The sequence below is a fragment of the Corythoichthys intestinalis genome, chromosome 2 (assembly GCF_030265065.1).
Source record: "Corythoichthys intestinalis isolate RoL2023-P3 chromosome 2, ASM3026506v1, whole genome shotgun sequence".
Taxonomy (NCBI): domain Eukaryota; kingdom Metazoa; phylum Chordata; class Actinopteri; order Syngnathiformes; family Syngnathidae; genus Corythoichthys; species Corythoichthys intestinalis.
In genome coordinates, this window is record NC_080396.1 from 30,822,194 (window position 1) to 30,840,713 (window position 18,520).

Below are 18,520 nucleotides of genomic sequence, written 5' to 3' on the forward strand. Positions count from 1 at the left end.
CGTTCTCTCCACCCCCAGTCCAGTTGAGCAGGTTTCAGATCGATAATTCTACCCAAATGCACTGCATGTACTGACAGATCAGGTTGCTTTGTTGTACTTCCCCTCACGCTGCCATTAAAACCATGAAAAAAAAAAAAAAAAAATTGTTGGGATATAGTGTTGTTTTTTTGCATTTTTTGTTCAAACATGAAATTAATCAGAGCAAGACTGATTAGATCTGAAAGTTTAAGACAGACATGACTTTGCCAAGAACAGGAATTCAAGTGACTATGACCTCCTATTAAATTTTATAGTGATTGGAACACAGCTGCGTGAATGTAAGGCTTGTATCGTGTGACAAACTGATGCATGTGTGTCATCCAATATGCAAGTACATGTTATCATGCTCAAATAGGGGATGACTCATGCGATGTACTGTAATACTGTTCACGTCAATGGCTTTTTTGTTATTAAAATACATGTTATCCTCTTTAAAATAAAACCAGTTAAAATAAACAAGAAGCCAAAAAACTTAGAAAATCTTAAATCAGGCTCATGCTTGACACATCTCTAGGGAAAATTGTCTTTCCCAAATAAATGTTTTCTTGTTAAATCGTTAATTCTCATCACTCCCACTGGACCCTTTGTGGTGATATGTCATAAACAGCTGATCTACAAGAATAGAGTGGCTTAAAAAATGCAAGACAGAAAGATTCCATGACTGACCGGGAGAGAAAGTTTATGGCCAACGTCTGAGAAGAAAGGCCAGAATGTAGGAGCAGGCCGACAGCAGAGGCAACTGTAATTCATGAGAAAAGAGATGCTGCACAGCATCTGTGGATGAGCAACATGCTCAAACTCAAAGCAGATGAGCTACTTTAAAAAGAACCACGACTGAAACATAAATAGAAATCCAACGCAAAAAAAAATAGGCAAGCGAATACGAAACTCTATTAAAGAAAATACATACAGTGGGGCAAATAAGTATTTAGTCAACCACTAATTGTGCAAGTTCTCCCACTTGAAAATATTAGAGAGGCCTGTAATTGTCAACATGGGTAAACCTCAATCATGAGAGACAGAATGTGGGGAAAAAAATCACATTGTTTGATTTTTAAAGAATTGATTTGCAAATCATGGTGAAAAATAAGTATTTGGTCAATACGAAAAGTTCATCTCAGTACTTTGTTATGTACCCTTTGGCAATAACGGAGGCAAAACTTTTTATGTAACGCTTCACAAGCTTTTCACACACTGTTGCTTGTATTTTGGCCCATTCCTCCATGCAGATCTCCTCTAGAACAGTATGTTTTGGGGCTGTCGTTGGGCAACACGGACTTTCAACTCCCTCCACAGATTTTCTATGGGGTTGAGATCTGGAGACACTCCAGGACCTTGAAATGCTTCTTACGAAGCCACTCCTCTGTTGCCCTGGCTGTGTGTTTGGGATCATTGTCATGCTGAAAGACCCAGCCATGTCTCCAATGCCCTTGCTGATGGAAGGAGATTTTCACTCAAAATCAGCTGGGCAATGTTTGTAGCGGCTGCCGGCCGCAATCGGGTATTATTGTTTTTTAACTAGCGGCATGAGTTGAACATGATATTTACTCTCGGTCCATTCCTCATTGCGTCGCGAAGACCGCGCTGACTGTGTTTTAGTTATCAGTTATAAGAATCGGAATTTGGATCTTTGTGAATCGTTCTCGAATCTTCCACGGCCGAATCGCGAATAATCTAAGAATCGGAAATTTCGCACGCCTCTAATATCTGTAGCGATGAGTTTTCCAGTTTGAGCCAATGTGAAATGAAAATAATGAAGACTGACAAAGACAGAAATGAAAATGTAGGGAGGAATCTTTAGTTGGTCACGTTCAATGGTGTGTCTGTGGTAAATGTTTACCGATTCCAACGCAGATGGACAGCGTCTGCTATCCGAATTTGTCTATGCGCTTTAACTCGACAACAAGGGAGCGCGCCAATTAAGTCATCGCCCCAGAATGCACTGCGCACAAGAAAAACTGCGGCCACCGTGTATCAGTTTATATTGTCGACAATATTATCACCAGAATACGTGTTTATAAAATTCTGACACCATATATTGACAATAGAGGCTAGCGGTTTTGTTTGTAATTCTCTTCTCAATTCATTGTTAATGCGTCACGTAACGATAGCCCAATGTGGTACATTTGCATACCGTACACCTATTCAGTCTGTTGTTAACTATTCCTTTTTTATTTTAAGTTTCCTTTCAGATGAAACATCGGTTCTTGGAGTTGGATTTTAAATACCTTTTCCCCAAAGAATGTGACTTACATTATTTTATTCTGCCTTTATGTTTTTTAAGGGCTGGAGCGACTTATATGTACTCCAGAGAGGCACAGACGGAATTTTAATAATGTAATCCTAAACAGAAAGCTTCCAAACTGCTTTTTATTATTCTACAACAATAATCACAGGATCTATTATAATTATAAATGCTACTTCACTGTAGAAACTGGATTTGATTTCTACAGCATACCTATTACTAATCTAATGATAGCTACTTCACATGTTAAATAAAAAAGATGTATACATAGTAGGGCTGTCAAACAATTAAAATTTTTAATCGAGTTAATTACAGCTTAAAAATTAATTAATCGTAATTAATCGCAATTAATCGCAATTCAAACCATCTATAAAATATGCCATATTTTTCTGTAAATTATTGTTGGAATGGAAAGATAAGACACAAGTTGGATATATATATTCAACATGCGGTACATAACGACTGTATTTGTTTATTATAACAATAAATCAACAAGATGGCATTAATATTATTAACATTCTGTTAAAGCGATCCATGGATAGAAAGACGTGTAGTTCTTAAAAGATAAATGTTAGTACAAGTTATAGAAATTTTATATTAAAACCCCTCTTAATGTTTTCGTTTTAATAAAATTTGTAAAAATTTTCAATCAAAAAATAAACTAGTAGCTCGCCATTGTTGATGTCAATAATTACTTACACAATGCTCATGGCTGCTGAAGCCTATAAAATCAGTCGCACCCAAGCGCCAGCAGAGGGCAGCAAAACTCCGCAAAACACAATTAACAAGTGGGCATTTCACTGTACTGTCATTTAAATCTGTCTGAGCGGGCCATGTGCGTTATTTGCGTCAAATATTTTAACGTGATTAATTTAAACAATTAATTACCGCCCGTTAACACGATAATTTTGACAGCCTTAATACATAGACATCACATCAATTTTTAAAGAAAGAGGCTGCTGAGCATTAAAAATGGAGGCAATGTCCTGGTACGTGAGCTGAACTTGTTCCATTACCACGTTCAAAACATTAAAACATTGTATTTCAAGTCATCTTTCTGCATTTTAAACAGATGTAAATATTATTCATGGAATGTGAAGAATCTTAAGTCAACTTACAAGTCGAAGTGATTAAAAATAATTGTCTAGTTAGCAGAAACGGTCATTAGTTCAGTCATTTTTATCTTGATGTAGTACGTACAGGTGGATGCCTGTTCAGATTTCAAAACAATATCAAAAAGGGTCAGCTTCCAAAATATAGCACACAATTCCCCAGCCTCATTTTTTTTATTTGTGATCCCCCCAGAATCTGACAACATCTATTGGGTCAATCCCCCCCACACACACGAGCGTGATTCCATATCATCATCTAAGTGCCAGTGAATTTGCTATGAAAACATGCAAGAGGTGCATTGTGAGCTGCAGGCCATGGAAAAGGAGAATATCTATTACATAAGATATTAAACTCAAGGAATCTTTGGTATTTATCCAAGAACGCCAGCCAATAACATTAAAGCCTTCTTTATGAGACCCCCTATATGAGCATGGCCTCAGCAGGTAGGTCGCCCGTTTATTCTTTTCATACAGGCCTGCAAAAGGGTGCGAACACACAACTGAGACATCACAGCACATGTTGCGACCAGACACTGATTAACTTTGTAAGATGATCACTCAAAATAGATGACTAATATACTCTGGTGGTCAAACGCTACACGGACCTCTGACTTTTGTGGCCAACAAAACCATTGACTTCACACCACCCGCCGTTTTTACTCAGCCGCACTGTCGCTAATGTACTGTTGCCCTTCCCTCTGAGCTTCATTACAACATTACAGCTGGGCTGTCCTGGTTGGGGTGGGGTGGGGGTAGCTGTGATTTGGGTACACATCAAACCCCACCCCTCCACCCCCCAAGTGTGTTTTATCCAGCCACGTGCCACGCATTCCTGACTGACGCACTCCTCGGCAGGAAGACACTTTTACATAAACACTCATCCCGCATTGTTTTTAATGGGAGAACCCATGATGCATAGCCTCTTTTCCTGTTTCTTCTCTGCCTATTTTATGTGAGAAATACTTGCAGTGTGTATATGTCACACCTGTTGCAAGAGGATTGAGGCTAGAGGTTTTCACGTGATAAATCAAAGACGGAATGAAAATAAAGATAAGAAGGAAATGTGGAGGAGAGAAGAAAGTCAGACACTGACCTCTGACTCTGGCATAGCAGCAACCGCACTTAGTCAGGACTTTTCGGAATAAGTGTTGGCAGCCACAGCAGCCTCGGTGGTGGCGATGGTGATGGTGGCCCCCTTTCATGCTGTTGGAGCATGAGCAGAGGTGGGCATGGCCCGCTCTTCTCCCTCACCCCCCTCAAAGTTCAAATCACAACCAGAACCAAAAAGCAGGTCAGTGTGGTCTGCTTCTTAGTTGCGTGCCGACAGCTCACGTCCAGTGGAGTGTACAAAAGACGCCGCAAAGAATTCTACCGAAGTGGTGATTAACAGCCACGCAAAGATGCGACACAGCATATTGTCCTGTCGTCTGTCTTCATCTTTGGCTTGCCTTTAGTTTAATGTAGTACTCTCGCCTCGGTGAACTGTCTGGTCAAATGACGGACTGCTTCAGCTAAGAGAGACAGAGGAGAGAGCTAAGAGAGAGGGGAGAAAGACAGAGTAGGGGGAGGGTTGAGGTTGGAGGGTGGAGTCTACACGCTCCCCTCACTGGCTGTTTCAGGATAAGGTTCAAACTCCCCTAATTTTTTCTCTTCCTGAACGCCCCCCCACCAACAAACCACGACCACCGCCTCCACCTCTTCTTTCCTTCTCAGCTGTTTTTCCTCTGCTCCCTTCTCGCTCCTCACTTTTATGCCGTCTCCGTCTGCTTGATTATCCCCCCCGTATACCGAGCTTCCAACTGCAAGAGCTGACGAAGAGTGCCTCTGCACTTACAGAATTAATCATGCAAGACAAAGACACCGCTACTGACAGAGGAGAAGCCACATTAGGTCTTAGGTGTAATATAGTGCAGTTTCCTTTCAAGTGCCATGCAAGAATGCTTTTGGTTTAGGCAGATAGTGTCCGCCTTCGCTTTTCTTTTCACTTTGTGTTTCCGTGGAGTGAAGAGTAGGGTCTCAAATTTCACAATGTTGGCATTCTTTATGCATGTATGTGTGTGTCATTTGACCTGACAATGCAACTTCAAATTCAGTGAATCTAATGTGTTAGGACAGACAAAGAAATCCCAGATGTACAGTACTCCAGCCACAAAGAAGAGACAAGCGAGCCACTTCAGATCTTCATTCAAGGTGCAATATGTAAGGAAGGTATATACTGAACATGGACACAACACATTTGTTTTTGGCTCAACCCAAATATTTTTGCGAGTACATCCGCCTCACAATGGCAGACTACCTGTAGGCTCTAGTTCATGACAAACTCCAGCAACTTCTCAAAGCTTTTCAAGAGGAGTGAACCAAAATTCCACAGACTATGGTCAACAACCTGATCAACTCAATGGAAAGTTAATGTGATTGACTCACGCGCGAGGCAACTGTTGGTCACATCATACACTGACTGGTTTTGTAACCTCCACACTAATCCAATATTGAAGAGGGTCACGGAGGTGCTGGAGCTTATCCCAGCTAACTATGGGCAGTAGGTAGGGTACACCCTCAATTGGTTGCCAGCCAATTGTAGGGCACAATGACACAAACAACCATTCACACACACATTCATACCTGCGGACAATTTGGAGTGTTCAATCAGCCCACCAAGCATGTTTTTGGGATGTGGGAGGAAACCCGGAGAAAACCCACACAGGCACGGGGAGAACATGCAAACTCCACACAGGAAGGCCGGAGCTTGGGATTAAACACTTGATCTCAAAACTGTGAGGCGAACGCGCTAACCACTTGGCCATCGTGCCACCGAAAACAGTTAACATTACTAAAAAGAGTATATAAGTTATACACATGGAAATCTGTATTGAGTAAACACATGTGGTGCATCAAGTCTGAAGGATAAACTCCAAAACCCATAAATCAAATCTCCATTCATTTTTTATGGAGGTTTAAACAAATCTGAGATGAACCTGCGATCTGGATTACATTCAACCTTTTAGTGAACTTCTTTGCTATTCTTTGTTTTCTTGAACTGGTCATTTGCGTTAGCCTAATGTCTTTCTATTTAAATTGCTGTCGCCATCCCACCTACTGCACAGGAAACGCAAGCCAGCCGGGAGTTATCACAATGCACCATTATGTGGCATACTGAATTGTACCACTTTGTGGAAACACAAATAGGCAAAATACAAGAAAATCTACCAACAATAGATAACCCAGTCTAGTCTGTGGGCCAGGATTTGCACAGGTTTATATCAACAAAGAGATAAGGGCAAACCCCCTTCCTCCTAGGTTCCTTGCGATCTCTCAGTTTTGCTTTTAATGAATGTTCAAGGTGTTTCAAGGGCTAATTTACCAGAGATAATATTGAGCACTGCTTTTGAACATCTAGACTTGTCTTTAATGGCCTCCAAACACAGTGTGAGAAAAGGAGCAGGGCATGTTCAATTTAAATTGATTTGAACGAGCATATGTTTTTGAATCTTACAAAGACTGCTAGACAATCAATGGAGGTCAAGGTACTGCAGCACAGAGATAGTGACCTTTACGGCATTCAATATTTATGAGTTCATTGTGACTGTACAAGACACCCAGTAGAGGGCACAACTACCTGTTGCATAACCAACATCAATACTGTATGTACAGTATAGCCTAGGGTTTCTTGATCATCAGTGCTGCATATTAAAGCGCTTTCATTGTTTCTTCAAACATATTTTAAGCCAAGCCATTTAACCAGGAACTGACTCATTTGGCACTAATTAAATGACCTTATCAGTCTTCAACATGAAGCAATCATCAAAAATATGTGCAGAAAAATGGTAAAATATGCTCTTATCTCCCTCCAACTTGAAGGGAGAGCGGGAGACGATGTGAGGCATGCATTACCATCAATTTGTCTCTGCTTTTATCTTTCACCTTAACTCCCCAATGACATCATCCTTCTAACACCCCACCCAAACAGACACATGCACTCCCAAACACAAACGCACAATACATATAAATTCATGTGAGAGCCGTCACTATGAACGTATATGTACATCCACACTCAAAGTCAGTGTACATATTGCAATTTCCTCCACAAGGTTACATAACATTTATTTGGTCAGGAGACAGTCAATCACAACAGACAAGACTCAGAGATTTGTGATTTGGAAATGGAAAATATTCAAATACATTGATTTTTCAACAGCGCCCTTGTTTCCATTTATATCTATCCTTTGATGCTTAATTGAATAAACACAAATTTGATAATCGTAGCATGAGTTTCAGCTCAGCAGATATGCACGCAGTTGCCTACCCACAGTGTCAACCCCACCATTGTTGTTAGCCTGTCCCCGATCCATCAGCGATCTGAAATTCTGCCAAACATGCTCTCTCAGATTTTTTTCCTTTCTCCCTTGCCTATTTTCCTTCACCTCCCTTTTTTCTCTTCCGTCGTCTCAAAACTAAGAGCCAATTAAGGAAAACCGGCACGGCATACTTGAGATGTTGACCGGAGGAGGAAGTTTTAGGCTTTGGCCAACATTCCATCAAGAAGCAGGAGTCACTGTCATGTTTTTGTCATGTTGTCCAGGGGGGTAGCTGCAGTTTCTGGCCAATTACAGCAACAGCAGGTGTTATAGGTGTGCAGCAGGAAGTGTTACTTTAAGTTTTTTCTTCAACCATGCAACATCAGATATTCACTCCAGAAACATCACGACCTGCTGAGCTGTGTGCCTCAACATTTCACGGTGTGGAAAATATTACCTGCACTTATTAATGGAGAATTTAGTGGGGGGTTTTTGTTTGTTTATGTGGTCACTTGCTCATGAACACTTTGAGGCTTAGACTGTGATGACTGAGAACTTTAATATCAGTAGTGACTAGGGATGTCCCAATCCGATCATGTGATCGGAAATCGGTCCGAGGACCGGAATCAGGTGAAAAGGATCGGGTTTTTACATTTAAAAACTATATTTATGTTTTTCTATTTCATGCTCGCACAGCCTCTCACTCTGCCTCCTGCTGCCTTTCTTGGTCAGCAGGAGGTCAGCCCTGGAGTTCGCTATTTAAAGTTAACGATGATGGACAGGTTTGTATCTTTGATCTTGCCAGAGAAGCTTGGTAGCTCTACCATCAAAGACCCAAGTCTGTCAGTCATCGTTTAGCTTGTTAAACATTAGCGGTAGTGTATTGTGGCAACTCACTGTGTATGTGAGAGGCTGTTCTCAGCAGCGTGAGCATCAAAGCGTGTGTGGATTTGTGTAGACTCACTGAGTGAAGCATTTTATAAAGACAAGCATTTTACTATCTTATTCTTGTTTAAAAATAATTCACATTATGAAGGCGGTACAGTGGGACAGTAACATATTTAAAACCTTTTTTTTTTTTTTTTTTAAACAACATTTTTTTGGGTTATCGGATCTGGAATCAAAATCAGCTGACTCGGACTCGAGTGCAAAAATATGCGATCGGGACATCCATAGTAGTGACACAACATCAACTTTACATTTTAACTTTTTAGCTAAACGAACTGTTAGCTATCTTTTGAATTTCATGAGCAATTTTTTAGGGTAAATTCGATTCAAGAAACTGCAGTCTGATTTGGTTATACACCACACAAACAGACTTGAAATTGTCAAATCAGGTTTATTTGACTAAAACAAATTTTTGCACTGGGCAGGTTACTTCCAAACTGTGGCTTAATATTCAAGTGACCCATCCTACAAATTTTTCTAGATACACGTCCTTGTTCAAAGATTTTTTTCCCTAGCTTTGTCATGGCAATAAAAATATGCCTATACAAGTTCTGTTTTTTTCACAGTGATTAATACATTTTGCCATCAAGATTAAAAAAACAGAAATGTTGTCTTTACGATGCAAAGAGGCATGGACCGATTCATCATGATTGCATACATAGAATTCTGTGTGACATGAGACAAAGAAGTGGACTTTCAAATGCAACGTGATGCAACTTCAGGTTGATCTCTTCCCATTTAAGGTCACATGCACAGTTCCTTCCCAGGGGCCTCTGTGATCGGCACTCTCCCACCCTCTGGCCAAACTGCATATAAATGATTTCATGCATATTCTGCTCATTTTACCTCAAATTTGTTGAAAGATCTACTATACATGGAAGTAAGAGTTCTAAGTAAGGCCTATGGACAGCTTTTCTCAAGGTGGTATTTTTAACTAGTTTAATTCCATAAAAACATTAAAATAAAACTTATGTCTGTAAATGAAGAAAAAAACAACATTCAATTATATCTGTGCACTAATATCAACCATTTCAGTGAATCATACCATGCGATTTGTTTTTGTATTTGTTGGGGGTTTGCCTTTATTATCATTCTCTTCTAGGGCCCCATCTCCCCGAGGGGGTCAATAAAAAAAACACTTGGACGAAAAACACAAACGGGATTTGAAGAAAATATAATAAGAATCACTTTACACTTGGACAGGATCACAGGTTTAAAATAGTGCCATTTAAAACTTTACCCAGACGTAAGGTTGAAGTAGAGATTACCGGCAATTGGAAGGGCAGAGCGAAACGTGGAAGTAAACAGATGTTGGAAAAAAGGGAAGACAGAACATTTACTTCTGTAAAGAAAGTCTTATGTTTGCAAAGATTGTGGAAAATTGCAGATTTTTTTTCTTTTTTTAATTTGATACTTGGCGCTATCCTGGTCCTATGATCCTTTGAAAGCCACGTGGAGTCATCTTGTTTCTAACGCATAACAGATGGCCATTACAGCCATACAAAGCATAACAGGCCTCACCTTTTCTCATCCCTTACATGCACTAGAAACACTATGCTGACCTATGTTTAGCAAACCGTAGCAGAGTGCAGTCACACGTCCACAGTGTCACTATGTCAGTTTTCACTCTCTGCTCATCATGCATACCATCACCTATATATTTTTCTTTGAAGAAATGTGACGAACCTTTATTTTGAAAATCTTTTCCATTCAGTGGTTGCTTGAGATATGATTTTAATCCATTTAATGACAACACTCATAACTCAAAACACTCAAATAATTTTTCTCTGTAGAAATTAATGTAAATGTAATGTAAATGTCATTCATCCACCCACTTTCCTTTACAATTTTTGAATTTTTTTTGGAACAGTATTGCTGTGCCTTTATTCATAATAAATGCAGTAGGACATAAAGATTTTAAGGGGACAGGCAGGATAAGCATGGGGAATCGAGATACAGAAACATTGTTGACTACCTCACTATAAATAGCATTACAAATTAGTCACGACTTCATTCACCGAGGGGAGACCCTGTGTTGAAGGGATACACCAGCGAACTGATAGGACAGGTAGAGAAAGACAGTCAAGATTAGGGTATGACAGGGAAGGGAGAGTGCACAAGCAATGAGAAGTAGAAAACCCACAAATTTTTGCCGCGTGTTTTGTGTCATTTTAAGAGACGTATTGCTGCTCCTGAAGTTGGCCATGTGGGGACAATGTAATAAAGCCATATACCGTATGCAGTTGTCCCCAACCTTTTTTGCACCACGGACCAGTGTGATGTGGACCTTTTTTTCATAGACTAGTAATGAGTGGCAGAAAATTACAGTTAATATAAAATAACACGACGGGGCTAAAAACGAACATTAAATGCAGGAGAAATGTAACTCATCATACACTGAATCAATCTTTTTAACAGCGGCCTCTCCTAAAACGTGACAGCAAATATCCTTAGTTGCAGGCATAAGATTTCTTGGCTTTAGCAGTATGATTCGCCACGAGGTATGATGCTCTCAGTGCATTTGCTATTGTTGCCTCGTTTGTTACTTTTTAGCCACATATTATGCGAATTGACTTGGTTGTTGGCTCTGCTTCTGGCTCAGCAGGTGGCATTTTCCCCGTAAAAAAGCTGTCCAAAGACATCACCGCCCTAACCCTAACACCACAGTAATGGCGGCCAACCACTAGAGAGAGACGTACACAAATCTCTGGTCATGTCAAGTCATGAGGCACTGGCCGGATTGCGGTGGTTAACAAATTATTTTTTATTTCTCTGCGGCCCATTAGCAAATACGCCACGGACTGGTACCGGTCCCTGGCTCAGTGGTTGGGGATCCCTGCTGTAAAGTATATATACACAATTGCTCAGTAAGCCACAGTAATATTTGTCCTTTGCAGACAATAAATTGATGCCAGTGAGTATTTTTATATTATGAATATACGTGTTTCTTGAGATTCTGTTTAATTATCTGTTGCTTAAAAGTTACACAACCTAAAACTGATGCTATTTATTAGCCTGTCGATACCATTACCCATTACTGTATGTGTTAACACTATGCTAGTGAACTCCAAGGTCAAGTTATGCGGTTGTTATAAATATATAATATACAATCTTATTTATTTTTACAGTAAAATTTAACTGATAGTGGTAATTAGGGATGGGAATCGAAATCCGATTCCAATTCGGAACCGGTTCCGAGTGTTTCGAGGCCTCGACATCACAATGAAAAAGCCTTAACGATCCCTTTAACGATTCCTAAAGACGCGTATTGCATCGTGACGTGTGTTGTTGTCCAGACGCATCAAACTAGCATGGCGCCAAGAACCTCTCGCTCCAAAGTTTGACAACACTTCACCAGGAAAGAGTGTGAAAATGAAAGGTTACGACGGGTAAGCACGAGCATTGCAGCCATAAACATAACAATAACAGCACGTAGGTTCAAACACTCGAAAGTGTGTCTTCACTTCACGAGGAAAAATGACAACAAAGCGACTTGCAGTCATTGCAAGGTGGAGATAACTGCATCGGGAGGGAATATGACTGCGCTGTCCTCACAGAGAGGCTAAAGCTCAGTCCTGGCTATACAGCTAGCTAAACTCCCAAATGACGATGCAGAAGACGTTGGTATAATTTGCTGACTTTATTCAACCATCACTTGAAGAGTGAAACTAAGAATAGAAATGAAACAAATCAATTTCGTCCCCAATAACAAACAGGTTTGCATCAACGTAAATCAGCGATGATTAGCTGCTAATAACAGTATGGTTAGCATTCGTTCGCTAGCATTAGCACATCGTTCAAACCACTACATAACTGGATTTAAGTGTCCGATCGCGAGTGGAAACACAACAATAACAACACAAAAGATGATACATACAGGCGTTGCCTCTGTAGATATTAACATTAACAAAGAACGTAGGCTCGTAGAAGCGTTTCCCTCTCTCACTAACTCGCTCACTCACTTGGATGCGGCATTCCTTCTTTGGGTGTAAGCGCGCTCTTCTTCACGTGAGCGCGTTCTTCTTCGCGTGAGGAAGCGCAAGGGCGCCCCCAATTGAGCGTGTAAGCGCCACAAAAACTAAAAGGCATGCAATTCAATGGTATGGTAAAATAATACACGTTAACCCAAACTGCGGCCCGCGGCCCAAATACGGCCCGCCTCCACATTTGGTCCGGCCATTTTGAATTTTTTTTTTTCTCAATCGTGTTATTTATTTTCTGGCCTTTTCCTTGAAGAATTCAGAGAGGGTTATTTGGTTATTATCTATTTAATTAATAGTGTTTTTATTATTAATAATTATTATTATTATTATTATAAAGAATCCAGAAAGGGTTATTTGATTGTGGCTTGCTGAAAAACAATAATTTTTTACATTTATGCAATTCTGCAATCGTCACCCTTTTTCTGTTACAAACTGACCCCGGCCCCTCATCAGAGAAGGGAAAAGTTATGTGGCCCTCACAGGAAAAAGTTTGGCGACCCCTGCTTTAACACATATTGCCAAAGGCAGAACAAAAACCTATCTGCCATTATATACCAATATTTTTTTATTTCTATTAGATAAATGTTTCAGTAAAATGTTACACATTCTAGTGTATTTGCCACTTATTGCCACAGTTAACATTGAGGCTTTGGGCCTCTTTTGATCTCGTTGTGAGTTTGTAAGGTTGTGACTTCTGATTAAACAAACTCGATGCCAATCAAAACGTTTGTTCTTCTTTTTCCCCAAATTAGAATCGATAAAGAATCGAATCGTTAAGCAATATCGATTATGGAATCGGAATCGTAAAAATCCTATCAATTCCCATCCCTAGTGGTAATAAACTGCTTGTAGCCTCTTTTATAAGGGACCTTCACCACGAGCCAAAAAGTTGTCATTTGTTAAGTAAGTTCAGTTCATTGCCACCATACAGCACCTCATACAGTATAACAAATTCTGGCTTACAAATCAATGCTAACACTTGGCTGATTCATGACTCGGTGCCCTAAAAAAATTTTAAACAATAATAATACAGTCAATCGTACTAAAGGGACAACTGTATTTCATAACTTCCTTTTTGGAAAAATAATGCACTTCAGATTTCTTAATATTAATATAAATATTAGGATAATTTAAAGTGCTACCCTTTTAGGGTATCCTAGGCGTTTTTAAAGTGTGTTGCAACAATGAATGGCACTGGAATCTGCCAAGTGAACAACTCTGGGGTCTTCAAAGTCTGCCTCCTGTTGTTGTGGTCTGGAGGTCTTCCTGCCTTTTCTTTCACTCATTTTCTATCCAATTTCCTATCCGGAGGAAATTTGGCCTATATGCAAATTCACTCAACAGAGGCAGATGTCTCAAAGTGGAACAAATAATTTCCCTTTTGGTCAAAGTCCACATGACCTTATACTGTATACTTTGCTTTAGCTTTCCTTTTTTCACAATAATATTTGTCCAGCTTTAACAGCACACCAACAGTCATCCCAACTAAGTCAGGCCATTAATGATAAGCATCACTGACAGCTCCCTCTGGGTTCACTCCCCCACAATATTGCACCTCTGTGGTACAACGAGCACTGATTTCCACAGTAGTTAGCAGGCCAGACATATGCTCCCCAACACCACACACTTTTTACACACACACCATCCAATCCAAACTCCCATCAAGAGACAAAGCTCCTTTTGTTCCACTACTCTCAGGAAAAAGAAATGGTGTGCACAATAAATGTATGAAAATGTGTAACCAAGAATGTTATTGCAGAAGCAAAGGATGTGTTACCTTCACCAAAAAAAGATTTTATAACTGTCTTTTCAATGATAGACCATAGAGGCCTTCAGACCCTTCTCTTACGGCAAATAAAAACTTCACTGACCTGCATTTTAAACTTCTTTCCATTTTAGATTAAATTATTGACATCAGTTTTTTTTGTCTCCATTTCATAGCATGCCTTCAAAGTGCATCCTCTAGTAGTTTGTTATGCAGTATTTTTTTCTGTCCAATTCAGCTTCTGAGTGTTGACATGTCAATTATACGTAACCTGCCCAGGGCCTTTGAACTCAGTATTGCTTGCCGATTTACAGTGGTCATCGACACTGAACTTGGGTCTCCATCAAAAAAATGGGCAGGTGGAACTCCAAACATGAGTAAATAAAGGGCCCTCGATGCGTAACCGTTTCCGGGGCCAATCAGACAGAAACAGTGTTGTTTTGGCTGAGCCTAATGCATCTCGTATGTACAGCTTGAGTGATTGTGATTGAGTGGCAGTGAAGGGTGTTTTAACGCCATGGCATGTCACATAAAAACCAAAGCTGAGCTGGAGCGTTTCAGTGGATCTGACTGGTTTGGTGAGGGGAATGTTTAAAGGAGCATTGTAAGGATGTGATGTTGTGTCACGCTTGGTGGAGTTTTCAGGTCTTACCTGTTCCTTCTCTGGCTTGCTCCCAGTCCTGTTCGTCAGGGTCGCACCGGCCCTGGACCGGCCCCCTTCCCTGTTTGCTCGATGGGAGGTCCACTTCACCGCCCTCCACGAGCTGCACACAGAGATGCCTTTGTCAGATGGACTCCTGCTCTGCGGGGGGAAGTCTTGGTAAGAGCGCAGAGTGATTACAGTCACAAAACCACAAAAACCTTACACTTGCGCTTGTGTTTTTCCATAATGGCCTCCGTGGCTTTGCTCCATGAGCAACAATTCAGTGGAAATTGTTGTAGGCCATTCTTTGCCTATACATTTGAATGGTCCTCCAGTAGCGATTTCAGTCCATTAAATATGACAAGGTGATGTTACCAGCAGATGAGCTCTTAATACAATTCTTAAAAAAACATTCATTACCAAAAAATTGTAAAGGCCAAAGAAATAGCAGACTCTCAATATCGTAATATCATGCCAGATGCTGCTTCATCCCCATTATGATGTTATCATGGCCCTAAAAAGAATTTTGAAGTAATGTGGCTCTTTACAGGCTAAGTAAACATATTTGGAAATTCATATCAAAATAGACAACTAACACCTAAGCAGTGTTCTTGTGGTTTGTGTGCCTGCTTTGAATTTCTTAGTTTTGGGATTACATATTGGCCTTCCAATGTCGAATTTGCGCATTTTTGCCTGCTTGGCTTTTCTGACATATCCCAAAAACATGCATCCTAAATTATTAATGATTGAATTCTCCAAATATGTAAATGCTTGTTTGTTTGTTTGTTTGTATGAATCCCTTATTTGTCCGTTAATTGGCCCACTCACTCAAAATCAGATGAGATAGACTTCAGTTTAGTTGTGATCCTAATCAAAACAAGTGTTCTAGAAAATGAATTAATTGAAACCATACATTTCAGCTTCATGCAATTAAACATTGATTTCTACCAAACAAATACCGAATACATTCCAAGTGGAAGTAGTAGGCAGAAGTTCTTGGCTAATTCAATACATTCTGATTTTGTATCACGTTTTATTTTTGCCTCATGTCTTTTCCCTAATTAATAATAATAATACATTTTATTTATAACACACTTTACATTTAAAAAACAAATCTCAAAGTGCACGTGTGCAATAATTCCTAAATTCCTTTTAAAATATGAAGAGAGACTCTGTTTCAACTCACCCATTGTTGGTTGGGCATTGCCACCGAAGTAAGCATGTCAGCCATGGCTCCCAACATCTGGTCAGTACGTCCCGGGTTCTTCTGAAGTGCCTTCATTCTCGCCACCTCAGATTAGGCTTTAAAACCTTTAGACACACTCCTTCAACAAACCTTCAGTCTCTTGTTTTCTCGTCCCGATGTGGTTTTGTCCTGGAGTGTGTGAAACCCGTGTTTAGCTGAGCCACAGACTTCAAGCAAAGCGACGGTGCTGGAAGAAGATCGAGGGACATGCACTAGCTCTTGTCCCAGTTTATAATGAAAAGCTCCTGTGCAAACACACATTCAAGATTTATTTGGGCCTCCTCGTGCTGTCTGTGTCTGCGTATGTATCCTCGTGTCAAGAGTTGCTGATGAACTATCCTGTCCTTCTCTTTAAGTCCAACTGGTGAGCCGAGACTCATCACCCTCTCTGGAATCCTCCTGTCTAGTTCTTCATTGGCTGCATGAGATTACCACCCTCTCCCTCAAAAAACCCTCCTCCCTTCATCTTCCTTTACTGTACTCCTTTCTAGTCTTCATGACACAAACTCCTTGCTGAATATCATAGTGGGTTAAGTTCTCCTATATGTTTTCCTACCTTTCTTCCAAGTATACTTCCACCTCATCCTACCCTCACCGCAAATATGTGTCCAAGTCGCAGTGACACATGGAGTGTGTGAACCCATGAGCAGTGGGGGCATCCCCAAATAAGGTATGAACACAGAGCCCCTGAAGATCATCTATTTATGAGCTATCATCAATCGTACCAAGAACTTATTCGACTCCCTAAAATGCCCGCATGCTAAAAATGTCGGTGACCAACTCAAAATTTCTTAATCCTGCTTTAAAATGACAATAAAGTTGGATACAGCCAGTTTGCCAACATCATTGGACAACACTATTCCAACAATGAGTCCATGAAGAACGCAGTTAATGAAGTTTCACTGCTGTTATCAATAATGTGTTCTTTCCAAAGAAGGCTCTTTATCAAACTTAAAATAAATCCTCTGGAAGTGGGTCACATATTTTAGAAGGAAAAGAAGATTCAGGATAACTTTACTGCAAATCAGAGGTGAGTAGGGTAGCCAAAAATTGTACTCAAGGAAGAGTAGTGTTACTTCAAAATAATATTACTCAAGTAAAAGTAAAAGTAGTCATCCGAAAAATGTACTCAAGTACGAGTAAAAAAGTATTTGGTGAAAAAAATACTCAATTAATGAGTAACATTGTGAGTAACTGCTTACATTTTTTAATTTTTTTTTTTTTAAACAATGGTATTTTTTTCAGCACAAAGTTATGTATATGAACTGTTGTTACAATGATACTGTACAATAACTCATTACATAACCACATTAAGCCAAAGAAATACAAAAAAAAATTGAATTCCGGCAAGAGAAAAAATTTCAAAAATGAAGCATTATTTGTCCAAACAGCATGAGTGCCCTTTAGTGGAGACAATAGTTGCTAGTTTGAATAGTGAATACGGTACTTCCTTCATGGTTACTATAATGAAATTAAAAGGACAATATTTCTGGTTTTCCGTGGTCAATCGGTGCCACATAAAGACTGGGAAGAGAGGTTAAAATTCGCACTTTTAAGTCATGTTGAGGGCAGCGCTCTATATCAAATACTTCATTTTTTACGGTGCTTTAAAGACGCTACGTGATTGAACAGGCTGGAGTGATCCTAGAACAGCAAGCTTGCGTCTGATTGAAATATTGTCGTCATGTGATTATTGCTGCGACATCTCATTGTGAAATTGCTACTCTTGGCGTTGCTGGAAAAAAAAAGAAATACCGTAATTTCCCGAATATAACGCGCACTTTTTTCCCCCAAACTCAACTTTTAAACTCATGGTGCGCATTATAAACGGGTACATGGATGGAGACAGAAATATATATGTATTACATATATATATAAACCGTTTTTTTTTTTTTCATTGACACGGCCACGTTGTGTTGAAGAAACGTATGCAGCGACCCGCTGCCGACCATTACGGTACGTGACCTCACCATTTTGTTTCGGTAATACTTCACTCTAATCGGCCGAATGATTTCGTCTGTGTTAAATTCTGCTTTTTTCACTCTTCATAAAGCACAGAATTTAGTTTCTTGAACTCATTTGAGTCGACGTTTATTGCAGCTCCACAATTCGGACCATAACAAATGTAAGGACACACACTTCCTGTGTCCGTCAACTATATCGGTCCCTCGGGAAGCTCAAACCCAAATAACAATACTTCAGTAGTTTTACCGTATCAATCCATGGAAGAAACATTTATTCATC

At 39.9% G+C, this 18,520-nt stretch overlaps 1 protein-coding gene across 4 annotated transcripts in view; it reads right to left on the reverse strand.

Moving 5' to 3' along the window:
- arhgef25a (Rho guanine nucleotide exchange factor (GEF) 25a) overlaps positions 1-18,520 on the reverse strand; it is a 98,385-nt gene that overhangs the window by 72,217 nt on the left and 7,648 nt on the right. For 2 of the 4 annotated variants that reach the window (XM_057818453.1, XM_057818435.1), the window contains exons 2-3: positions 16,217-16,405; positions 15,040-15,151 (exon numbers count right to left, since the gene is read on the reverse strand). In XM_057818453.1, coding sequence (XP_057674436.1) covers positions 15,040-15,151; positions 16,217-16,312 — 208 coding nt within the window. In that variant the 5' untranslated portion in view covers positions 16,313-16,405. Of the gene's footprint in view, positions 1-4,489; positions 5,145-15,039; positions 15,152-16,216; positions 16,837-18,520 lie in introns of those variants that run through there. The other 2 variants (XM_057818445.1, XM_057818461.1) reach the window with 2 other exon arrangements.